This window comes from Anarrhichthys ocellatus, unplaced genomic scaffold (assembly GCF_004355925.1).
Source record: "Anarrhichthys ocellatus isolate YVR2014 unplaced genomic scaffold, GSC_Weel_1.0 scaffold4, whole genome shotgun sequence".
In the NCBI taxonomy this organism is placed as follows: domain Eukaryota; kingdom Metazoa; phylum Chordata; class Actinopteri; order Perciformes; family Anarhichadidae; genus Anarrhichthys; species Anarrhichthys ocellatus.
The window spans coordinates 5,085,084-5,111,767 of NW_022280034.1; the positions used below are offsets into that span (position 1 = coordinate 5,085,084).

A 26,684-nucleotide genomic window follows, 5' to 3' on the forward strand; every position below is an offset into this window, starting at 1 on the left:
TGATGTAGACAGCTCAGTGTTTTATTGGAATCAGACCAGACAGGACTAGCCCGGCTGTTGCACTACATTTTGGCACAGAGTAAGATAGTGTGACCAGGAACAGCCCTACCCCTGGGTGCACAAAGCTTCACTACACACCGACTCTACGGCACACAGAGCAACCAGCTCACCTTCATTCAGATCACTGTACAGTACACGCGACGACAGTCCTCCTCTGTGTGTGCATGTGTGTGTGTTTGTCAGAAAGAGAGTGAGAAGAAGAGGGAGGAGGCAAAGGAGAGAGTCTGTATCTGGTGTTTTGCTTGTGTGTGTATTGGAAATGAGAGGTAATTCAGCTGCTGGTTTTCCACATTTCTTTTTCGCCCGGCTGTAACAGACCTATGATAGCTTAGTTATAGTATTATACACAAAGGTTTCCTCCAGATACACTTTACAATAATAAACACTATAATAAAAAAAAGAAAGAGAGCAATAAGAACGAAAAGCCATTCGTGAAAAAAAGCAAAAGTCAGAAAAGCAAGTGGTTTTGGCTGAGCGAGACGGCTGCTGGAGGCAGGAAAGGGGAATTGGTGCTTTGGAGGAGAGGGGAAGGAAAGGGGGGGGGGGGCTGAAAACACTGATGGTAACTATAGAAACAGAAATACTGAGGACGAAAAGTCACACACAGACAGGGAGAAAGAAAAATCACGCATTCGCACTTACAAATATGTACATTCACGACAAAAAAAACAAAAAAAAACGCCCACGGGTCAGCACATTCTCACTGGCGGGACAGACTCTGAAACTAGCAGATGGATGAAATAGCTGGAAATCGGGCTTCACGCTGCTACACAGGCCGCCTGTAACACTCTGCTCCACATAATTAGTTCAATAGCCTGTAACTTGTAAGCTCGACATTCACTTTATACACACGAGACAGGAGCATGATGAGCACGAGAGTTCAATCATACACACACACAAAAAACACACATTTTGAGGAGAAAAGAAAAGACAAAAATAACACTTGAAGAAACAAATAAAATATATTGATAGTCAGGGTATTGCACAAATATTTGGCCCTAACTGCTCCACAATAAGGACAGTAATAACAGGTAGGGTGCTTGTCCATGCGCCACGACTCTCCTTTACTAGCAGACAATACCGACACAATACAGCCACTCAACACAGGCAATATACAGGCCTCTGCACCCAGCACCCACTGTACAGTCCTGGTGCTGGGGGAGAGAAGCAGTAAGTGTGTGTGTGTGTGTTTTGGTTGTCTGAGCATGTGCAGTGAGCGCGTTTGTCTTGGATTAAAACGTGGGATTGTAGTGCGTGTGTAAATCTACATTAAAAGTGTGCAACGAGGGGATGTGTGTGTGTGTGTAAGAGCATGTGCAGCTGTGTATATTCATAGTCATATTCATATTTATATTCATAATTAACCCAGGCAACAAGAACAACACAATGCAAGTAAAGAATATTCAAAAAAGTAACAACAACCAATAGCTTCAAAGTAAAGGAGTGGCCGTGTTTGTGTGCATGTGTTTTGTAAAGGGATTTATGTTTCTACACATGTATGAATGTCAGCGATGTGTGCATACATGCGTGTCAGGTTTAGTGTTGTTGGATACGTGTGTGTGTTAGGTTTGCGTCTCCTCGGGGGCACAGTAGGAGAAGTCCTTGAACTCCTCCTGGTTGATCTGTCGGATGATGGCCTCGTCCGTGGGCGTCAACACGGGGTCCTCCTTGGTGAAATCCTGGTCGAAGTTATTCACATCACGCTTGGTCTTCTGCAGAGGCACACGCACACACACACACACACACACACACACACACACAGACACAGGGCAAAGACGTCAGAGGAGGAAACTTCACTTCAATCTAGTGCTTCAAAAGTGACGTTAGAGCGACACCTTCTGACCACTGAGACTCACTGCCTCTACTGTGAAGAGAACACACACTTGTGCCAGGGCTCCAGACTTTAACTTTTCCACTGGTGGCACTGGTGCTACAAACTTTCTCAGTTGGTCACACCAGCACATGATTTGGTTCGAACCCTCAGTGACACTGGATCAGTCCCTACCTGCTCTTTCATAATCAGTGGCGTCTGAGTCCGTCATGCGCTGCGCACCGCTACGTACATGCGTAACTTGTGCGATTTAATTATTCTCAAAACCCACAAAAATCTGGCACGTCCACGTGATACGAGCGCACAGACCAGTATAAGCGAGCGGAAAAGCATCCTGGCGAAGGAGCATTTCACAACTACACAACTGCAGCCATACATGAACTTAACCAAAATCAAATACAGCCTAAAAGGAGTAAAATTGAGATATTATTTATATTTTCCTTCTTTCTTTTCATCACTAAATGTTTTGTAAACTGTTTTCACCACAAGAGGACCTCGTATTACTGTAAACTGAGTGTTCTTGCAGCAAGACAACAACATCTTTTGGATGTCTGGAGCATTAACATTCAGTCAGTAAAAAACTAAATTAATAGCCTTAAATGTAGAATACATGCATCCATGAATACATGGAAACCAATAGATCGTCACAGTCAATAAAACAGTGTGTGCTCGTGTAGTGTGTGTGTTACTTACAATACGGGGTTTAAAGGGCGGTTTGACTTTTCTCAGCTCCAGCAGCACCCAGTCGATCTCTCTGAAGAAGGCATGGGTCTTGATGGCCTCCTCACAGCCCTGGCTCACCACGCAGCCCAGACGCTTCGCCGGGTTCTTGGTCATGAACTACAAACAAACACACACAATACACACTTTTTTGAGTTCCAATTTCACCAGCATTTTGGACCGGCTCCAAGGGGCCAGGCAGGAATTTAAACGTATATTTATATCACAATTCATTAATTAATTAATCTGGAACGTAAACCATTTTTGATATATTTGACATATTTACATTTTTCATGTAGACATGTAGCTCTATTTTGCGTGTGAATAAGGTGCCAGAGTGCATTAAAAACGCATCAAAATAGACCTTGTTTATCAAAACAATTCCCCACCTACAGTCGCTTAAGCCGCAATGTTTATGTCATGTTTACTTGTATCGCTCTGCAGGTCTGAAATCACGTCCAGATCTCGGCAGCTCCCCAGAAAATAGCTGCGTTCCATTTCCTCGTCTGCAGTCCAGGTAGGCTGCATTCCCACTGACATATATTAACTGTAAAAGACTTCACTGTTGTTTCCGCATCAGTGAAAATTCAGACGCGCATATTCCCCCGTATAGACAAAAAGAATGTGTTCAGTCTGATCAGAACACTCTATTACGTTTACGCCGTGCCCGCCCACAGACATAAGGGTCTGAGTCTGAAAACCAACCCCCTTTAGGACCCTCAGCTGTGGTTTCCTCCATAAAATGAAGAGGACAGAAGCAGAACGAGGGGTTGAGCAAAAAGCATTTCAGTGCTAATAATAGAGTGAGGCATTAATGGCTCTGTGGTACAAACAAAGAGGCGTAGTGGCGGAGTGATGAAACAGGTCAGCAGAGTGCTGGTGTTATTTACTGAGACTGAAAGCCGCGTCTCTTTTGTTCTGCTGCCTGTTCAGTATTGTAAGAGCACTTTGGTTTTATGATCGCATTGTTATTACTTTAACCTCTTTGACTGACTTCTTTTTATTCTGCTTGGTATCAGAGCAAAGAGAAGCGTAACACCTCTGTGTTAAGTGCACTTTGAATGAGTTTCATTTTGTTCGTGTGCAGCTCTGACGATAGAAACATGAATGATAGTGCAACGCCTGATAATCTCGAGCGAAACCTTTTTGCATGAAGTAAAAATTTTGGAGGTCACAGTCATCCATGTTGTAATGCAGCACGGTGATTTGAAGGTGAAAAGTCATGTTGACACCTGGTTACATCTGGCTGAAAGGTGAGCTTCTAGTTTTCATTGAACCTTTGTTCCAAAAGCATTTAAACAATAGAATCTAGCCTTTTAAATAGTGTTGAAACAACAGTTATATGTAACCTAGTTTGTGCCTCTCATGTGCTACCATTAGATTAAAGTCACAGGAAAGAAAAAAAAGCAATACATTCTGATGTATTTCAAGAATCCTCTTGAATATTTTTTGACCATCTGGATAAAAAAGATATTCCATCTGTTGCATCATAGAAATGTTTCCCAGCTCTGTTATCTAATCCAAACAAAGATGGTAGCTGGGGATGAAAATGTCCTCGCCGAAGTTATGAACCAAACATTAAGGACTTCACTATCAGTTATATTTCTCCACATTGAAGTGACTTTCTATCATCTAATATTTTCTTCAGTACCTTCAGAAGAGTTGTAAATGTTGTTGAACGACCTTCTGGGTTTTTAAAGAATCGCTGTGTATTTATTTTTCAGAAAATCTTCTTTTGAATGATTTTGTCTAAACTCTGTCTAACAGAAAGATTTTGTTGATGTTAATTTGGTAAAGAAAAGTCTTAAATGTACATGGATAACAAATAACAAAACACATACTGTACGCTATATGATTGGGGCGAAATCTACTGAATTAAGATTCAAAATCAAAGTGTTTTTCACTTCGCCATGGACGCCTACGAGCGCCTGCTGAAGAAGAGGATATGCACTCTTCAAACTCTAATTAATAATCAAACGAAGGAAATGTTGTGCGTCGTGCTGCAGAGACGACTCGTACCGCTCTGAGGATGGAAACGGCTTCTTTGCTGAGCCACACGGGGTAGAGGACGTCGTCGTGGAGAATCGACTCGAACAAGTCGTCTTCGTTATCGGCTTCAAACGGAGGCTGTCCGGCCATCATCTCGTACATCAGCACCCCCAGGGCCCACCAGTCCACAGAGGCTCCGTACTCCAGCTCCTGCAGAATCTGAATCCAACAACAGGACACGGTTCAACATGGAGGACAGGAAATACTGTAACACAGGTCCACCAGTGACAAGGACTAGATTAAGAAACATCAGTAAGTGTACTTAGACGACAGAAGAACCGAGGGAGAATAAACCGGAGTCCAGAGCGGCCTGTGGACAGTTCAGCTCACCTCAGGGGCGATGTAGTCCGGCGTGCCACAGAAGGTGGTGGTGGTCACTCCGTTCTTGATGCCTTCTTTGCACATGCCGAAGTCCGCCAGTTTGCAGTGTCCCTCTGCATCCAACAGGATGTTATCCAGCTTCAGATCCCTGAGAGACAAAGACAGACGGACCGAGAGAGAATCAGCACCATCTGCTTTCCGTAACAGTTGGACTCGCTGAGAGAAGTGAGCATGCAATGTAAAATAAAAAAATGTGAGAATCACCATGAAATGCAATTAAAGTGTGAAACATGTTGTCATGCACCCTCTAGAGTCTAGCATGTTGCTGTGAGATAATCGTTTGTGAAATTCCTTAAATAGTCCACGAGTTCTTCAAATAATTGATCAAATCTCTTGAGTCTCCAACGAGGATTCACCTCTAAAACAAGACAGAATCTGAATATTATGAAGAATCTATTTGATATTTCTAGCTTTCTAGTTTTCCCAAAGCAGTTCAGAGTGTCTTTAGCTGAAACACATAAAACAACACCGGGGACGTTTACCTGTAGATGACCCCGTTGCGGTGCAGGAACATCAGGGCTGAGGTGACTTCGGCGGCGTAGAAACGAGAGCGAGGCTCGTCAAACTTCCTGGATCGCTGAATCTGAAACATCAGGTCTCCTCCGTTCACGTATTCCATTACAAAAAACAAACGATCCTGCAGAGAGGGAGAAAAAGAGAGGTATGGGACGGAGAAAACAGGGTTGAGCTATCACACCTGCATGCGTGTGTGTGCTGTTTGGTGGTCCTACCCGTGTCTGGAAGCAGCAGTAGAGCTGGGTGAGGTAGGGGTGTCGGCGGGCGAGGGCCAGGATGCGCTTCTCTGTCATGGTGCAGTCCACGTCGTCGTCCTGCAGTATCACGTCCTTCTTCAAAACTTTGACAGCGTAAACATCCTCCGTCCCCTTCAGCTCCGCCAACATCACCTGGATAACAGATAAAAGATGGAGGAGACAGGGAGGAAATTATTGCTCTGTATGAAATCAGCATTACAAGACCTTTGTCAAATCGAGACTGCAGAGTGAAAAACTACTATTAAACTGGAAATCTTTTTTGTTTTAGTCTGTTGGTCTGACAAAACAAGACACCTGAATACTTGGGATGGCTTTGGACTTTTTGTTACGTTTCGGTCTCCACTTTAGCTGCTAAATGTTCAGCTGCTAGTTGCTAATTTTATCTGTCAGCTGCTTTGTGCTGTTCACGCCCATTCTCATTCCCAGAGCGTCAACTACCGACGCTTTGTCAGGCCCCTCGGCATCCGATACCCTTCCACAAGACACCCTGTATGAGACGCACCGGGCTTTTTTAAGTAACTACAATGTAAACTGATCCGCAGCGTCATTAGACTCTCAAAAAAATTCTCCGGGACTGTGATTGAATGAAGATCAGAAATAACCTCACAGGGTGAGTGGGTCAAACAAACACAGGACTTTCAACCAAGAGGCCGCTGTTCATGTCCCGCGGGAAACCGACATGTGTTACAAACAGCTGTTTGTGTCAGTTTCAAATTTAACTTTAGTTACAAAGTAATTTGAACCTAACTGACGCCAAGGGGTCCTGACAAAGCATCAGTATGTGAAAACACGTCGGCTGTTCAGGTAGTGTTTATCAGTTCATCAGAGATTTTTTGTTGTTGTTGTTGTTGCCAGAAAAACAACACTAACGAGAGTGGTGAGAGTGCAACGAAACAGTAAAGTTGCAACCATACAACCAAAACAATGAGCTGAAAGATGCTAAAAGGCTCAGTTAATATAAAACCATTGATTAGTGCAGCTTTAATGTTATCCCCTTACTGCATGAGCGATCTTTCACCATTTAGTTTGTTAATGTTTTCAAACTAAAGGCAATGATAGGAAAAGGTGTGGCTGACTGTTTGGTATGGTACGCAGTGAAAGGGAAATGTGTAAAAGAAGCTGCCTCCATACAACATAATTGACATGTGAATTGTTCTATTCTGGTCCCTGATTACACTGACGTCTCCTATGAATAATGGGAGCCATGATGAACAGGGTGTTAAAAGAACGAAAAAAAACACCCTGTTTCAATTATGAACATAATGCGCAGTAAACAAACAAACACTGTCAAACGCCTCCACTGTGTCGTCGCACCTTGCCGAAGCTGCCTTTGCCGAGAACCTTGATAAAGTTGAAGTCCTTGAGGCTCCTCCTCTGGATCTGTCCGTTCTCCCTGCCTGCCGAGGAGGAGGACGAGGAGGAAGAGGAGGTGATGGAGGGGGAGTGTTGGGGTCCCTGCTGGTCGAGTGACAGCGCGTCCTGCAGGCGATCTAACTGTGCCAAGTCTGTGGGTGTCAACGGAAAAGCAGATCAGACATCAGTGAAAACAGGCCGACTGTCTTTTTTTTTTTTAAATGTTGCTCATTATTTGTTACTGATTACTGTTCAATGATGATCACATCCTCTGTGATGACTCAGTTACATTATCTCTGACCAGGGTGATTAAATAGCAGCAGTGTTGTTGTTGTTCATCAATGTTTGGCTCCGTGAAACAAAAATGGGAATCATTCCACAAAGAGAAAGTTAACTTTCATTTCTCAGCTTGCAAAGTGTGAGAGGACGATGACTAACTGTGACAAGCAACTGGTGGTGGGCGGTGGGGGATAATACTTAGATAATGTACGTTTAGTCTTATATATACAAGGACAATAACACGTTCAACTACTTACTTCTTAAAAGGAGCAACAATATTATTCCTGAAATGGAAATACTACCTCTGACTGGTAAAATTAACACAGTAAAACCACATGCTGCTAAGAACGCATATCAAAGGGCTTTGAAATGCCTGTTTGTGTCAAATCTGTGTTTTCTGATGGTGTGTGTGTTGTGTTCAGTGTTACCCTGCTGTGAGGGGGAGGTGGGGACAGCTGGCTGGCTGAAGCTGTTGTCCTCAGTCTGGGAGAGCTCAGGAGGAGACTGGGGAGGGTCCTGCCCTGGAGTCAACTGGAGAGAGAGACACAAACATGACCGTTCCTTTGGGCTGAACTCTTTAAATCGGAGAGTTGAATCTCTGTTTCTCAGTTTAAGTGTGTGACTCAGAAAACCATTGTTTTACAATTCTTACTCTCAATTATGATTGTAATTAATTGACTTTTAAATACTCATAACCATCTGCTTATAGTGATCAATTTGACCTGGACAGATGTGAACACAGAGGTTTCCACTGTTACTGGAGCATCGTCCTCGTTACCTTCCTCCTGCGCTGTGCGGTGTTGGAGATCTTGTCAGGCGTGACTCCCAGGTCGGCCAGGACCTTAGCGATTCCTCGGGCGTCCACACCGCAGTTAGGAGCTACGTTGGTCTCACACCGTCTGTGCACATTCATCTTACAAACTGCGTGATAACAAAAGCACATGGAAATGGTTTCAGGTTAAACCCAGGAAGGCTTTCTGGCTCAAGCACTGGAATTATTTTTTAAATGTTGCCTGTGCTGGAAGGTGTGATCAGTAGTGATCAGAAGGTGTCCATCAATAGACTGTAAAACCCTACTTGCTTGCTCAAGACATTGTTTAGTAAATATATCAAATATTTAAATTATTTCAGATAAATTCATTACATTACATTTCAAATTATTTATAAAGCAGAGGAAAGCACAGAATCCTCACATTTGAGAGACTGCAGCTTCCTTTTTTACTTAATTGAACGATTATTAAAATCATTAATTAAATATATATACTGTATATAGATTTATAGATTTTATATTTTATATTGTATAGATACAGAATGTTACAAAATTCTTTATAAGAATCCAAAAAGTATTCCCTTCTTCTGCACAACGGAGAACATGTATATCCTTCTTGGCAGAGATACAAATCTATGTGTCGGCATTTACTATTAAACTGTAACGAGAATGTTTTTTATTTCATTGTGACTTAAAGTGATTTTATAAGATTAACTAACATTTCCAGAAACATTTGTGTTTCTTTGTTCAAAGCCTTTGACTTTAAATATATGCACAATTAGGCTTCAATGAAGTTGCAAAACACAAGCACCTCTAAACGCATCCCGTGTGCACCGACACTATAAATTCCCCACTGCACATGAACTCACCTTTGCACTGCAGGCCCTGCCTCATGAGGCCCCACAGCAGGGAGCCGCAGTGGTCACAGAAGGTGGGGACCTTGTAGTTGTGGATACTGAACTTATGGGGCATGTTAACACTGAACCGCTGTGAGCCCACCTACAGAGGGAGACAGACACACACACACACACACACACACAGACACAGTGTTACAAAGAGGTCACCGTAGCATTATCGGAGGAATAATGCATGTGGCTCAAGTACACAGTGTACACGTTACCTTAAGTAACAAGGATTTATTCACGAAAGATCTGAATGGTGCTCATATTCAGTTTTTCCTACATGATTCAAAGTGTGTTTCAACAAATAATAAATGTTAAAGAGGACATATTCTTCTGAGCTAAACATCTCTAAACAAATCTTTAATTTCTACCAACAATACTCCATGTGTGCCGTTTGCATTTACCTCTTCAGGTGTGTCCTCCTGCTTCTTCATCCCGGCACACTTGGTGATGATGAGCTCATGGCAGCGCTTGTGGACGACGCACGTACACACTGGAAGCACGACATCAACATGAGGTGTTCACGAATGTTGTTAAAACTTATCGAATAAAGTTTGGTTTGGCCTATAACATTTGATAATAAGTATGTTAACACTGATGATATCACCGAGATAAGATGGACCAGGAAGAACAAAAGTTATGTTCTCCAGTGATTCTGATGCACTAGTGAAGCATCGATTTGATACACTGAATTAATATCCAAGCCCACACTGACCTTATTAAGGGGGTCGGGTAGCGGCTGAATGTGACTGACCCACTTTAAAAGTCAATATAAAAATGTAACAGTGCAATCTAAACGTTCTTAAACAATGGAATAATAAGAATGTTGTGGAGTATGCTTTAGGGCGGGCTTACTGTGATATGATTGTAATTCCTGAGCAGCAATTAAGTGCCTCAACAAATGAGTTAAGTTTGCATCCACTGAAGAAAACATGCTAAGAAAATGTAAAACTGAAGCGATGTTCATGAGCATTTTTAACAGCAGATGTTCTTGGTGTAATGCAGGTCATCTGTGGCTCTGGGTGACGGTGGCTTGAGACCAAATCACAGCGGTCGTTCAGCAACATGTAATCCCTCTTGAGTTCTCGTGCTTAAATAATAAATGATGTGCAGGGAAATTGGAAGCCGCCAGAGAAAAGTACTCACCCTGACACTGGTATCCCTGCTTCCCCAGCACGCCCCTATCGGATCACACAGAGAGGAGAGGTTGGTTTAAGCAAACATAACAGCAGGTACGTTGGGTCGAATATGTGTTTTTGTTGCCTACCAGATAAAATCTCTGCAATGTGAGCAGTAGGTTGGTTGTCTCAGGTAGGTGGCCATGAACTTGTGTCCATTGACTTGATGGACGCGTCTTCGGACGGCGCCTTGTCGCCGGCGAGGGCCGATCCTCTCTCGAAACACCCGCTCCTCATTCTCATTGGTCCCCGTAGCTGTCAGGTAAACACACACACACACAAGTTTATTAACAGAAAATGAATCCCTGAAAATAAATGTAGGAACATTTGTGTTCCTGAGCGAATTTAGAGTGATGTTTTCTTACCACTAATATATTTAACTTTCTGAGACGCTTTAAACAAATACGGATGATTTGCATCATGTTGCTTGAGATGTTTAATCATTCAACGGCCTCTCATCTTCCTCGCCCCCCCCCCTCACTCTTCCTCACACACAAACACCACACACCTACCAGATGCCTATGCATACGTACGTGTGCATGCTATTTATACTTTCATGTGTGGGCAATAAAACGAAGGACAGCATATTAAAATACTCCTCCTCAGCGAGCACCATCCAACCAGCCGTTCCCTTCCTCGCTGCATCTCCCCGGAAAGATAAATGCTTTCCGAGGGTAATCTTCAGACAAGAGAACCACCTCCATGCTCACTCCCACACACACTCCTTCCCTCTGCGCTCCTGTCCTAGTTTGCCTGTCTTTCAAACACCCCCCCTCCCCCCCATCTCTCTCCTGGGTGCGTTATAGATGTGGTTACTGTTGAGTTCGATTACAGACAGGCTGTCTAGGGACTGTGTGTGTGTGTGTGTGTGTGAGTAGGTGTGTGTGTGTGTGTGATGGTGGTGTCGGTGAGAGGGGGGGGAGACAGCTTAACAGGCCATTACTGGGATCACTTTGTTTTACATAATACATCATCCATCTGTCCTGGACACACACACACACCACACACAGGCGTGCTGACAAGGAGGGGTCATGAGGTATAACAACAGTTAGGAGCCTTCGTCGGTGAGACAGACGTACTCTGGTTCATCTGAATGACGGCCGTCCAATAAACACACACATACGGACGAACAGAAAATTCAGATTTGACAGAAACGTGTAGAAGACGAGCAGACAGCGAAGGCAGAGAGGAAGAAAAAAAGCTGAACTACAGATGGTGATAAAAAAACATAATGTGACATAAAAATGAACAGCAATACAACCGTGGCGGTTATCCATCTGCTTCTCAAGCGATCGCAGATAGATTTGTGGTCAAAAATCTATTAAGATTAAAACAACATTTTCTTATTATTGATACGTGTGTGCAATATTTAATTAAGTGCTTTGAGGTGTTTGAAGTAGATGAGGTTGAAGTGACAGTCGAAGTGGCTCCTCAAATATGGATACGATTGTGGATACATCTGTGAAAATTTAAATAATTTCAAATTATAACATTTTAAAAGTGTTACTTTTTTATTCTTTGGAACTTCTGAAATGGCAGCAATAAGTAAAGTTAAATAAGTATAAGTGGCACTTCAAGTCCCTCCTAAAATACTGAATAAGACTGTGAATAGATATGAACAAAGTCCCATTAAGATTGTAATACTTGTCTTGTTTTGTGTCACAGCAACATTAAATTCACAATTTAAAATGTGTGATACAGATCCCCCTGTGCACTATTGGTGGATGGACTTAAATGTTCTAATAACATCAAAAAATATGCAACAAATGAAACTAAAATGCAAAGATTGACTCAACAGATATTTGGTGGGTCAGATTCCAGCATGTAGATACAAAATAACTATTAAAGATGATCGCAGGAAAACTGTTTCTGCCAGAAGGATACTACTTCTTATTACTTATTTATCACAAAGCCATTTTGATGAAGTGTTCTGCTGTAGTTCACTAATTAAGAAACATTCATCAAGCTCTTCATCTTCCATCACTAGAAGATGAATAACACACGGTTTCTAAAAGTCCAAGGTCTTTAAATGTCCAAAATCCAAAGATATTCAGTTAAATATGATATAAAAACAGAAAATCTAAAAGTCTCTAGATTTGAGAGGCTGAAAACAGCATTTTATGCCATTTCTTCATGAAAAGGTACTTTAACTATTATCTGATTCTCAAAATAGTTCGACTGATCTATTCGACGACGAATCGTCGGAGCTGTAATTATCATTATCAATATCGTGATAATATGATCAATTTGTAGTTAATTAAAATTCTGCACTGAATCTATGTCATTAATTTCTAAGCACATGCTTGTTAAAGGTAATTAACATGGATACATTAAATATATTGCATTGAAGAACTTAAAAACAACATTTCTTTGGTCATTTTTAACTGCTCATTCATGAAGGCTATCTTTTAAGCTTTGATGAAAGTGAATACAAGATTTAAAGGGAACAAAAAAGGATGAAGAAACAGAGAGGGAGAGACTGCAGATGGTCAGATTAGGTCAGATTATTGTCTTTATTTGCTTCCCGAGACCAACAGATGGGAAAAGAGGAGAGGAACAACTCTTTCCAGCCTCTAAAGCTGCAGAGAACAGATTGCACCAGGGGAAAAAAAAAAAATCTGCTAAAAATACCTCCTCTTCCTCTACTTCTCACCCTCCATCTCTCCATCCCTCCTATCAGCACACGCACACACACACACACAAACACGTGCGCGCACACACACACACACTCCATTTGTTTTTATCAGCATACATTAACATCACGAGCACTCGTGCCAGCTGAACTCAGGGAGGAAGTTGAGGAGTGGGTGGGGAGTGGGTCGTGAGGTCACCACAGAGTGTCCAATCATCGATGAGGACGGCAAGACTCTGATGCCTGAGTCTGCATATGTATGTGTATGTGTGTGTGTGTGTGCGTGTGTGTAATCCGTGGCTCAATCTCACCTACTATTTTAAGAATCTACTCCCTCTCTCTTCACCCTCTACTGCTCTCTTCATCCGTCTTTACATAGAGAAACTATACTGCTGCAATATAACTGCTGCGCATATATATATATATATATATATATATACACACCTTTTCTTGGAAGGCAGAGAACTGTTTCTATTTATAACCAGGTGTGAAGATACACAGGTGCAGGTGAAAACCACTCTTATCTGGCAGCATGTGACTGAGCGTGTGTGTGTGCGGAAAGCGCTAATTGAGAGAGATGTTTCCATGTTTAATGAGTACAAACAAATAGAGGAGAGGGAAATAGAGAACAAGAGAGAGGAGGAGAAAGTTCTATGAATTCTGTTATGTAACTTTCTAGGAAAACAGGAAACAATCATTCCATTGTAATCGCATACTAACCGTGCTATTGACGTAAAATTGAGTACGCCGTGCATTCACACCGCATGGTATGTGATATGTACAAGAAATGAGACGTGAGCTTACTTCACATACTGAACTGTCCCACAATGCATTGCTTCTAGGTGCCTTGAGACTGGCTGTCAGCCTTGTGAGATATGTAAATTGGTTTTCAGAGATGTGCCGGGGTGCCTTGAAACCGGCCTATGGCGTCAGTCTTGTGTTAAACCTGCAATAAGTGATGTTTTGTCCACTTTGGGGTGTCAGAAACAAGTAGTGAACACAATAATAACATGTTAACAATATTTAAGATGATATGGTGAACATGTTATCAAACAGTTCCAACTGTTATGGAGTCATATTTGTGTCCTCCAGATGAATAAATATAAAAAAAACAACATTCACTCTCTTTTCACTCTGTTTTTGGTCTCCACCAACGCCTGAGGGAAAATATGTGACTCTTTTTAGCTGATAAATAGTTCTCTCTGTTCACCAGCTAGTCTCTAACTGTGCTTGTCTGCCGTTTGGTGCTGAGCAGGTGGTGTACAGTGGGTTTTTAGAGATTCTTCATTGAAAACCGCTGCCTGCTGGGGCCGAACAACGAGGCTCTGAGAACCGTGAGAGTGAACCAAAACAGTAAAGGAAGCTGATCGTAAAGTAAAACAACAAGACCACATAAGTCCTGAAGGGATGTTACGGAGAAACAAAATTTTACAAGGCTTTAAATTACATTTTTATTCAAATTACAGGTCTATTTGTCATGCAATACTACTGAAAAATGTAACTCCTGCTACTTTCATGACAGAGAACAATAATTAGTACATTTAATAACAAATTGAATGCTATCTAGTTGTTTTTAATGCACGCCAAAATATACTTGGGTAAAGCCGCAATAATCACTATTATTGTATCATTAACGGGTCAAATGACAATGTGTGATGTGAAAGAGGGAACATGTAGTTACAAACCCACAAAGAATTAGCTATCTCTGACTTTGTGTTTTCCGTTCAGCTCTACGTAGCGTTTTAAGCATCTTTCAGCTAATTGATCAGCTTTTTACGACCGAAAACTGTAATCTTTTGGCTCACTCTCACTGCTCTCATTGTCGGCCACAGGAGGCAGCTTTGACACACTTAGAAACTAAAGAGACAGATATTTCCCACAAGAGTTGGGCAAAACCCAAACTTTTGTCAGGTGCCAAGAAACACGACTCCTATTGAATGCTAATGTTTCTCAGTCTGCTGGATGTGTAAATGGGCAGCTGATCCCGAACATGTTCACCATCTCAACTTTACCTAAAGCTGTACTTTCCACCAAAACACGCCTACGTGCGTGCATGTGTGTTTTAATGTGTAAAACCTTTCCTTTCACCGGTAAAGTAGTGTGTTGGTGTGGTGGTTTTACCTTCAGTAGAGGATCCGGATAGATCGATGACCACGTACACCTTCCCCTCCGGCTCCAAGTCAATCTGCGACAGACGAAGAGATAGACAGAAAGAAAATCAGTGAGCTGGACAGTGAACGCAGCGCACATGGAAGAGGTCATTATCTTCACTACTATTACCCTCACCCCCCACCATTCTCATCACCATCTTCATCAATGGGTTCATTTCTATCCTCACCATCATCACCGTAGACCCCATTTACTCCTGCAAGGCTTGCTTGAGAAAGCAGGAATACACAAAGTTAGTGGACCGCTCAACGTACTCGGTGAAGTTGATATGAGCAATACGGGGTTCAGTATCGTGACCAAGAACACTTTGATATGCGGACTGGAGGGATTGAACCATCGATCTTCCGATTAGTGGCCAACCTGCTCTACCTCCTGAGCTAAAGTAATTGGAACTGATGGAGCTACAGTTCATTTAATGATTACAGGTGACCTATGATGTATTCATCCACCTATCGTGTTGCAATCATTTAACAGTTCCATTTCTCCTTTCTGCTCCAGGGTGGATAACATTTTCATACAGAGATTAATAAGGTATAACATTAACTTTCTGGATATTATCACAGCGGATATTCTGTTACTATTAACCAGATGAAGTACTCAACAGAGTCAAATCAGCTTTCCTGACCAAATGTTCTTGTGCTGTGAGGAGTTTGCAGCCAACAAATTTGCAGCATTACATGTTGGACAAAGTAATGCTTGTGGAGTCTCATCTACCCTTCTTATTTTTAGATCACCAGCGAGTCCAGTCCTCTCTGTGTCAACAGGAAAATTGTTAAATGGTAACAATTGATTTCTCGTGTTATTCTCCCGGAGAAGTTCAGAGTAAAAAAGGAGTAGTTAACTGAAGGAGTTATAATCCATGAATCCTCTATATACAGTACATGGCATACATTACACACAACTGAAATAAATGAAAGCTGATCAAATCACCATATTTAATTATTTATTTGTATTAATCATGGAATCATCTTGAATTACCGGTCATAATAAGTTCTTTGTGTTTGAGCAGGTGACATCAAAATGGAGGCTAATTTATTCTGGGAACAGAACAATTTTCACGCTGAAACATAATTAATACTCGATAAGCAAACATACAACCTGCATACGCACAAGACTTATTCAACAAATAATGACATCACCTCCCCCCCCCTTCAATATACAAGTGGAGAGATTAGAGGGAGTGCAACAGAGAGCGCCAGAGAGACAGACGACACAAGAAGAGAGAGTGCAAGAGAGAGAGAGAGAGAGAGAGTGAGAAAGAGAGGTTTAAATCCTTAGTTAAGCTCTGGGACAGCAGCAGATCCTCTTATGCAACAGTCAGACTTGCACACAGCCAGGGACACACACACACACATATACATGTCCATGCATTGCTGAACATGAGACACAAAGATCGCACAGAAACCGGCCTCAGATACGCTGCATACATCTCATGCAGAGGCAGCAGCAACGGCACACAATCACGTGAAGAGGACTCAGGACTCGTATGACAGATCGTATGGCGCCTCAGTCATAAGCGCTGAAATGAGTGCTGCTATCAGATGAATAACGTGAATACACAATTGGGGAAAAAAAGATGCTGCGTTTAGAAGAGAAGATGTTTTGTTGGTGTTTGATTGGATATCTCTTATTGTAGTGTGGGTCCCTTTCACAGATTATAACATACTTATTGTATTTTACTTATATTTCCTGTTCCCTTAACAATGAAGTAAAATGCTACCAGCTGTATTTACCTTTTTTGGTGCATGAAAATAAAGTTGGCAACTAATCGACATGTCTTAATCATTTAAATAATCGCCTGATCACGATTATTTGAGCTGGATTCAATAAACAGGGAAAAATTAATGTTACAAGAGTGACATTAATTTTTTGAGTGCCAAAAAAGTGACTGAGGTGCGTTTCCGTCAGCTGGGTTGAGGCAAAGTTATGCTGGAGTTGTCACTTCAATCAAGCTATTTTAATTAGATAACTAACATTAAAATGTTCGGATGAAAAAGTGGTGTTAGAGCCAGGGTAGTGTGTAAGTGTTTATAGGGTTTATGTATTTTTAAAAGCACTGTGAAACACTTGTTTAAAAAAGAAGTACTTTACAAATAAAATATTTTATAAAGTAATAACTATCAGCTTTGCAGGGTGCCATTAATGAAAATAATCATTAGTTGCATCCCTTATGTTAAGGAATATGAAGCTAATAAAGCTATAATAAAAGGCACAGAGAATGTAGCACAGATGCTCATACGTGTAGTATCATCCTTTTATAGCATGTATAACACATAACAACTGCATGGGATTTGTGACCTATAAACGCCGTTGCATTCTTGATGTCTACCCTTGAAAATGAATCTGATGTGCTAATCCCCAAATGTAACCTCTTGCGTAACGGTGCATCTCGGCGGGGATTTCAGCTAAAAAGATGGAGAGTGATTTGGAACAGAGTGGAGCAAAACAGACAGCATCATCATTGATTTAGTGCTCGGGCATCCTGAGGTAGGCATGCCCGCCAAAAAAAAAACTGCACTGCTCTGACATCACCAATTACCGGCCACTTGGGCAGCGAGTTGCCTTCAAGCCCGCAATTTTCTATCAAAATCAATAAGAATTACTACGACACAGATTTGTGTTTTTTGAAGATGAAACCACGCCAGTGTTGAATAGCATCCCAGTAAGCTACTGCATTTACACTTTAGAGTAAAACAACCCAGTAGAACCGAGGACACAGTACGCTATTTGAAACAGGCAATGCAGATGTAACCCTCTATAATCACAGGCTTATTTATATTACCACTATGATTTCTATGCTTCCATCCCAAAGGCTTCCGTATAGCCAGCGTAGCAATGATTACTTACAGGATGACAGGCTGACCTGATGGATTACAGAACATGAATTAAGTGGAGATATCATAGAAACGAACAACTGGCTGTTAAGAATACACGAGAATGTGACCGTTTCAGAAACGTCAGAAGAAAGAAATCTTTTATTTTTCAAATATCCGACGATGACGTTGACTCTGCAGATATTTCTATGGTTACCGTTCTACTACAGTGTGACCGTGTATCCTAGCAACAGACGTTTCTATGGTTGCAGTGCTGCTGTAATGTTTTTTGGTGGGAGCTTTTAAAATAGTGAAAATCACTTTAGAATCAATGTACGTGTTTAATAAATGAGATAATGTAGAGCAAGCAAGTGCTATTAAAGCTCTTGTGATAACCACCGATATTTGTACGTTCGTTTGTAAGTGATTAATGGACAGAGAAGCAGATTATTAGGCAGGAATATTGTGGTTTACAACAGCTCCACACTGGTCTTGGTGTCAGTGAGCCGACATCCACAATAACTGGGCTTTATATTTGGGACTAGGGCTGTCACAATACCACATTTTCACTACATGATTAATGGCCAAAAGAATCCACGATATCTAAAGAAATAATACTAATAATGCTGTCATTAAGAGAGGAATACTTCACCCACAAATGAACCACTTGTGTAATTACTCACCCTGTGTTTCCTTGAATGTGTCAAGAGAACTTTGCCTCCACGAACAAAGACTTCTGCGTAAATAGTCCCACGCATGCTCAGCGAGTTTGGACTTGTCCAAAGTGTTTTAAATGGTAAAGTTTTAGAAGACGCATACGACTGGATAAATAAGACTTGGACTACACTGCACCAGTTGAGTGAGAGTTTGTAAACGGATGTTTTGCTGTTGTTGAGCGAGCCCAATTTACTTCAATTCTTCTGTTCACTGTGGAGGCATGAGAGAAAAATAAAGTTGGCTGAATTCAAGGTAACACGGGGTGAGTAATGGATATACTGATGGCCATGTTGTGGGTAAAGTACTCCTCTAATGTCATTAGTTACACCTGTGCTTTTCCTGCTCTGAAAAGTCAACATGTCTGCCGTGAGAAACTCTACTGGGATCAACTTACAGTCTCCCTTTCTGTGATTCTCAGCTCACCTGTCTCTATTTCAACTGTCACAACCCATGTCATTAAGCCCAACCCTTCAGCAGGTAATTCAGGACAAAACAAATACTAGTACACATGTACTATTGTAAAAATGAACATCCCTCAGGCATTTTAATGTCATCGAGTCAACTGGGGGTTGAACTGCGCCTGACAAAGGTGTGTCAAATAGTTTAATGGTGCAAAAGTCTGATCATTTCAGGTCAGGGTTGGGCAAATTGTTTATTATTATAGATTTATTTCCGATCAACCCAGTAATGGATTAAGGCCTAATAGTTAAATAGCACTAATAGAATGACATATACAATGACAGAAGATATTATCCACATCACCTCCCCTGTTAAATGAACTGTAACTTGACTTGGATTTAACCTGCAGTGTGCAGACACACACACACACACACACACACACACACACACACACATACACACACACACACACACACGAGCACTGAGCTGCACCGTCCCGACAACAAAAGATGGCGGGAGGAGAGAGCTGGAGAATCTAGTTCGCCTCCTTAATCTTGTTAGTCCAATTAGGACACCGATACAGCCAGGGAGACGGAGAACTTCACAAACCCTATCACACGCGCACACAAATACAAGAAGCTTGAGTGTGTGTGTGTGTGTGTGTCAGGGGACTTTAAAATGGACTTCGGAGGGAGGTTAGCGTTAAACACACATACAAGCTCAACTCTCTTGCGCTCGTCCCTTCACCGCACATAGAAACACACACACTTCTGACAGAATGAAAACACACACACACACACACACACACACCATATGCAGCAGCACAGCGAAGCACTCAAACAAGCAGACAGGGCACTCAAAGCTTGTATTATATCAATACTGTGGAGCTAACCCCCTCCCACTCTTCGTCCATCTAGTTCGCTATCTGTCCAACCAGACAGCTCTCTCCGTCTCTCTCAGGAGCGTTTAGTCTCAGTGACAGCCTCCCACATCCATCTGTCAAATAACAAATTTCGGCTTTGAGAGAATTCGACGACATTCACACAATAACATGTGTGTTTCTGTGTGTGTGTGTGTGTCCTTCGTTCTATCACTCAGTGGTGTGTGAGCGTGTCCGCCTGCAGAAACACTCAGGAGGCCCATGCTGAGTGAGACAACATGGGAGTCATGCATCTTTAATGTAACATCACAGATGGCTAATAATGTAAGAGGAGCTGATCTGTGTGGCGGTGGTGGTGAAAGGGGGGAGATTCAACAAGGCCCCCCCCCCCCCCTGCCACGAGTGACGGGTCCAACGGTCCAGTAGCGTCGAAACTAGACAGGAGAATTTGATTTAAGAGAACATTCCCGAACAAATCTTCCTGTTCAGTCATCTTAGAGCTCACACACACACATCCAGGACGAGTGTGAGAAATCCAGATGGACCGGCAGACGGCCTGTTGAGCAGCCGCTGCAGATCAGACAGTCAATGCCGTTGGATCTGTCTAAATGAAAACACCCCTCATGAAGACTCACGCTGCCGAAGGAAGCCCCGTTTCTCACCATGTTGGGATTCCGATTGCAATCATTTTCAATAAATTCAACTCTGTGTCAAAATAGTATTGAACAAGTTCGTATCAATTATGGACACAAACTTAATTTGTTTAATTAAAAGAGGAAAAAGGTGCAGTAAAAAAATATTTCTTCAGTTACATTATCAGTCTGCAGAAGAACTTTTCCTGAGAAAAACTTAAATTGACCAAATCTTTATTTTAAAAGGGAACTAGCTGGTCAAAAGATAAGAAATGTTCTTGCCTATCACAGACATGCATTAAACACCCTCCAGAATACAAACACACACACACACACACACCAAAGGCTGACCTGATTTGGCATCAGTGGGCAAAGCACCGTGCTTATCTTTTCTTTGTGTGTGTGTGTGTGTGTGTGTGTGTTGTCACGGTGGAACCAGGGCATCTTAAATCCAGTCTGTACTACTTAACCAGCCGGTCACTGAGGGGTGGAGCCTATGATGTCATGCAACTGGTCCCGGTGAGGGAACGGGCTAGTGATAATATATGATGATATGATCATTTCAACTTCACTTTACATGGCAAAAAAATGTTTTGCAACAAATACAGTGAAGGCCTAGACATCCACCTGTGTTTTCAGAGCTAAACGTTTGGTGACGTAGTTACTGTACTACTGTAGCTGGTGAGCTAACGGCTAACAATTAGCGAGCCGTGAAGATACTTCGACCGATCCACTGGTAACGAACTGATTTAAATGTGATTTTAAGCCATTTTAAATGCTGGTGCGATCAGGCCTTCGCATACCAATTGGTGACCAATGCTTACCGTGGTATCGCATTGCAAAAACTGACAAGTAATATCATATAGTACATCATAATTATGGGCCGCCAAATGGGGGAAAAAAACAATCACATCAACTAACTAGCTGTAATTCAGAGTCGGGAATTTCTTACAAAAGGCGAGAAGTTGTTACAAAGTCAACATTGCTGACAGTTCAATCAAATATTAACATTAACATAATAAATTCAGCTACAAATACAGAAGTTTTACACTGTTTGTATCGGTCATTTGGTAACAAATCACTAAAAAACAGGATGGGGGCTGGCCTCTTATTGTAGTCCTGCCATTAATCCTGGCTGCTGTAAGTATGAGCATGTGAGTGTGTGTTGATGCCAAGTGTCCAACAGTGGCTGGCTGACATTTGACGTGGTCCGTGTCCCTGAGAGGAAACATTACACTGCATGGTCATCATGTCTTAGAAGCTCCCAGCAGCCTCCAGCTTGATTTATTTATATGTACACACGGTTTATTTCTACACCTCATCTCCTGATCTCCCTCCCTCATCACCATCTTCCTCTTCTCCACAGCCTTCTCCTCTTTCCTTTGTGTGTACTTTCATTTCTCTTTCACCTTCCCAAATCTCCCTTTTCTTAACTTCTAGGAACTGCCATTTTCAAAAACCTTAATTGAAGATATTTTACACCCTAAAGACTAATTTTAAAAACAGAAATAAAGTGGACTAAACCAGGCTATTTATGTAGAGAAAACACAACTAAATTACAGTATACGTGGCAGAATGATTTGGATTAATATGATAGCTTACATAAAGGGCAATTACTGCTCTTAACTGTGTGCATCAATAAAAGATATGTTGTGTCAATATTAGCATTTATGATAATATAACAGCTTTGAACTAGTGACGTTATGGCAGTGACTTCGACCATAAGAAGTTTTAAGTTATTACACAAAAAAATTTGGGTTTAAACAACTTAAACATTGCTCTCTCTCTCTCTCTCTCTCTCCCTCTCTCCCTCGCTCTCTCTCTCTCTCTCTCTCCCTCCCCTTCCCCCCCCCCCCCCCCCCCCAAGGCGAGGGCTGTCATTGTCTCCATGGGGATGGGCTCCACAGAGCATCTCAATCACTGAGTGGGACAATTAATAAGCATCAAAGCCTGGTTAATATTTCACCGGCGGCACAGAGCAGCAGCCCGGCACAGAGCGGCAGCCTGGCCCACAGCGCTCGGGTCCACAGGAGGTGTATCATGGAGAGGTGGTGGAAGACAAAAGAGAAGTGGAAGCAGAGAGAGAGAGAGGGTGAGAGGAGAGGGATGGTGGGATGAGACGAGAAGGGAGGAGGAAGTGAAAAAGGACTGAGCTGAGATGCACAAGCCTCAGTGTTCATCTTAACAGCATACCTGAACTAGTTGAGGCTGCTTTGATCTGTTCAGCAAGTGTGATTTCTACCATTCTCACCATCTTAGGTTAGCATGTTAGCATGCAGACATGTTATTTAGCACTAAACACAAAGTGCAGCTGAAGCTGATGGGAATGTCATTCGTTTTGCAAGTAATTTATCATAAAGCAAAGTATCAAACCCGATGATGGTCAACAAAATCTGTGTTTTTATGGCAACGCATCTAACAGCCGATGAGATCATTTAGTCTGGACCAAAGTGGTGGACGATCTCTGCTCGGCATGGCTAAAGTTTGGTGCTGAAACAAGTAGATCATTCGGCAAATGACAACAATTTTGATAATATATGATTCTTTTCATTGTAGACATATCTTTGTTTTTTGGACTGTTGGATCGGACAAAACAAGCAATTTGAAGATGTCACCTTAGACCCTGGAAAAAAAATTGAAATGACAGAATTGACGCCATTTTGCCACTTTTTATCCGCAAATCTTATTTTAAAACATACACATAAATGAGTATAATGTTTAAGAGGAAAAATCGATTGAACTGACCGGAGTCTGAACTTTACATCCGTCACTGCAGACTGAGGAGTAAATGAAAGTAGGAGCAGCAGATGAAAGAGGAGTGCAAGGTACACAAGTGAGGCAGGAAGGGTGGAGGACGATGGGTAAATGAAGGCAGGAGGGGGGGGTAAGGAAGATGAGAGGGGAATCACTGCTGGAGTGGGGAGGACGAGGGAGACACGGGAGGCAGAAGTGGTGAGTGATGGAGGAATGAAGGGAGGGGGACGGAATAGAAGTGGGAGGGACTGTGAGGCAGATGTATCGATGAGCCGGCTGGCTGGTCAATGGGATGTGGTTAATCAACACAGTGATCCATATGCTCTGACCTCACTCTGGATGGCTGAGGGACGAGGTGTGTGTGTGTGTGTGTCTATTTATATGCCAATTGTATACAGATACATTGTAGGATTACATAACTATGTATCAATTCATTATTAGCAAAGCTTCATAACATTGTAGCAGCATTGCAGAGTGAAAATGAGCTTCTTAAGACTTCAAATATGAGATCGGAAACTCACCTCAATGAACATTTTGTTGCCTCTCTTTTTGTAAATTATGTCATAGTCATATGTTAATCCGGCTGAGAGCAGAGTTGAGGAGTTTTCAAGACAGTTACAAACGTGCCATTTTGACAGAATAAATTGTAATAATATTGTAATAAGCACAACTAACATTCACTGCAATTGATTAAGCATCTTATTATTATTTGTTTGTGTACTTGCATAAACTGAAACTACTGACTAACTACGCTTTGAAAAATGGTCGACAGTAAAGTGTATGTATTTTGTTGGTAATGAGCTAAAGCTACACATTTTAAAAATGCGTGTCCACAGCTCCCAGAATGCTTGTCCTTCATCGGCCTTTCATCTAACGTAAAGCGAGACGAAAATAAAACAAAGTGGAACAAGATCACATGTTAAAACCCCAAACAAATGGCACTTTGTCCCCTTACATACAGATCTACATGTGGCCGGCCGACGTCGCAGTCCCGACGCAAATGAGATAACTGACGAGAACCCGTCACAAATGAAAGGAGTCTTTCCCGCCGCTGAGCTGCAGCGCGCGCATCTGTCAACATGCAGTGAGTGGAAACTTGTTGAAGACGTTGAACCAGGTTATGGTGAAGTCGCACAACATTGTTTGTGTGTTTGCTTTACACATGTGACTCTGCAGGGGGAACGACAAGGGCACACCATGAAGATTGTGAGGAATGGAGGAAGGACGACTAACAGGCTGGACCTGAGATGCCCAAATCGGATCGGGTGCAAGTCCAAACAGCTCCTTCGTCACAGATAGAGGACGGGAAGCTGCAGAAGAAAAGTACTAAACGCTATAAACAACAACTGAGATAGTGATTTATTTATCAGCCTCAATATTGAGTTATTAGAGGGGTTGGTTATCGTCCAGAAGTGACACTAAATACAGTTTCTTCATTCAATAACGTCATTACGGAATCCACTGTTTTTGCTACAAGTTGCACTCATTCATAATAACATTGTCTTGTTCATCCCAGTTATATAGATTTTGAATTTTTAGGGATCGACGTCAATGGTATCGGATCGGTACTCAGTATCAGTATACCCAGAGTTGAGGGATCAGAATCTGTCCCTGAAGAGAAAAAAAGTCAAATTAGGGCACCCCAATTCGTGAGCAAGGCATGGAGCTTCCCCCAAAGGTGCTCACTGGTTATGTATTTGTGCTGCGAAGCTCCCAGTCAGGTGTGTGTGTGTGTCTGTGTGTGTGCGTGTGTGTAAATGAATGACGTTTGTGAAGCAGTAAATGGACAAATTAGTCCATTTCCTGGGTGCATACGTTAAAAACAACCTGGTTTTGGTTCAACACTTTATAAAATGTGTGGATATTGCTGCTAGGAGACACTGAGCAAACTGCACGCTGTGCATTTTCTGCCCGATGCCTCCAAGTGACCACAAGCACCATCAAATATGCAATGCAAACAATGCAACAGCAGGGCTGGTGCAGAGACTGGGGGGGTCCTGTTTGTTTCAGGGTCCGGAAGCAAATTTTGCTTCACCTGCACAAACACATTCTTCACATATTTACATGCAGACCTGTGACTGTGGGGACCCCGAGGACTTCTGCTCGAATGCTCGGAGGGTAATTGAGACATACTGAAATGGCCACACATCGAACACATACCCAGTCCTCATAGTGCCTGGTCCCGTTCTGCAGCAGATCCTCCAGCTGGATGGTGCAATTGGCCACAAAGTCGTCATATCCGATGGGCGCATCGTGGAAAACCGACAGCTCTAGACTCCTTCCCTCGTGGACCTCAGTGCAGAACTCCTGGTGCCAGGCAGGGCTGTTGGTCTTGGTCCTGGTGGCGGTCTGGCCAAGCCGAGTGTGGTCCAGATTCAGGGCCAGGTAAGGGTCCAGCAGGAAGGAGCCGCTCTTCCCAACAGCGTGACGCAGTGCCCAAGGTGTGGGCTTCAGGTCCACCGCCTCACACACTCGCACCTTCAACAGGCCACTGAACACAGGCATGGCTGCAGGCTCCGTGTGTGTGTGTGTGTGTAAGGATGAATGTGTGTGTGTTTAGGCTGGTCTGCCTGTTCCTGCTCCTGTACACAAGAGTGTTTCCTTCCAATGAGCGGGGTCACTGCACAGTCCTGTTACATCCCATAATGCCGCTGGCTCCTTGGACTCTCAGTGTAGTACAGCCATATCTGAACACTGTGTTATCCACACACACACGCACGCACGCACGCACGCTTACAGCACAGCTGATCTCTAATGGGCTGAAAAACGCAGTAGCAACGCAGACTCGCACCCTTCAGAGGTCGCTTTGCTGAACACTCCCACCCGAGCGGCTGCCTTGTTTGTTTATGGTCGGTCCCGTGCGGCACACAAGCTCCCCGTTTCGGCGGAAACAGGCCGAGATTTAAAACAGCAGTGGTGGTGGGAGGAGGAGGGGGGGGAGTTGCGGGTTTACGAGCTCCGGTTGGGTTTCACGTGAAGCCCCGGAGCGTCCCCACGGTGTTTGCGTGTCTCTCCCGGGTCAGGGTGGGAGAGAGCGCGAGCAGCCGCGCCTAGCCATCCGGGATTGGTGCTCCGTTCCCAGACCCTCGTTCGCTCTTTTCTGGGATAATCTCCCTGCTTCGACCTCACGGTACCGCGATATTTGCGCGTGCTCTCGGAAAGCAATGCCTTTTTAGCCCCCTCAATGCAGTCCTTTTGGGACTCACGAGCACCCCAAATACATCACGGTGCTCCGCTCCCGTTCGTTTTTTTTCTCTCGCTCTCTCTCTCCTGTCGGTCCTTGCGCACGCCCTCTGTTTCCCGTCCCCTCTCGCTCTCTCCTGAATTCGTGAGTGAGCGCAGGCTCCAGGAAATGCGCAAAACGCGTCACCCGCGCTGCCGGGCTCTTGCGCC

The 26,684-nt window shown here is 42.9% G+C and overlaps 1 protein-coding gene across 1 annotated transcript; it reads right to left on the reverse strand.

Annotated features, from left to right (window-relative positions):
* Positions 1-26,658, reverse strand: prkcea (protein kinase C, epsilon a). Its single transcript, XM_031843056.1, has 15 exons — positions 25,452-26,658; positions 15,049-15,112; positions 10,385-10,550; positions 10,264-10,298; positions 9,522-9,610; positions 9,085-9,214; positions 8,225-8,367; positions 7,875-7,977; positions 7,129-7,319; positions 5,773-5,946; positions 5,524-5,678; positions 4,991-5,129; positions 4,631-4,819; positions 2,585-2,731; positions 1-1,772 (listed from the first exon to the last, which is right to left on the reverse strand). The coding sequence occupies exons 1-15, from the start codon at positions 25,794-25,796 to the stop codon at positions 1,623-1,625; spliced, it is 2,220 nt and encodes a 739-aa protein (XP_031698916.1). The 5' UTR covers positions 25,797-26,658; the 3' UTR covers positions 1-1,622.
* Positions 26,659-26,684: the final 26 nt, after the last annotated feature.

Excerpts from the sequence above, each read along its gene's own strand:
- prkcea (XM_031843056.1), bottom strand. The coding sequence starts at position 25,796 with ATGCCTGTGTTCAGTGGCCTGTTGAAGGTGCGAGTGTGTGAGGCGGTG. Across the intron at positions 10,551-15,048 it reads ATCCGGATCCTCTACTGAAG|CTACGGGGACCAATGAGAAT; the intron begins GTAAAACCACCA and ends TTTACCTGACAG. Across the intron at positions 7,320-7,874 it reads CACCTCCCCCTCACAGCAGG|ACTTGGCACAGTTAGATCGC; the intron begins GTAACACTGAAC and ends TGACACCCACAG.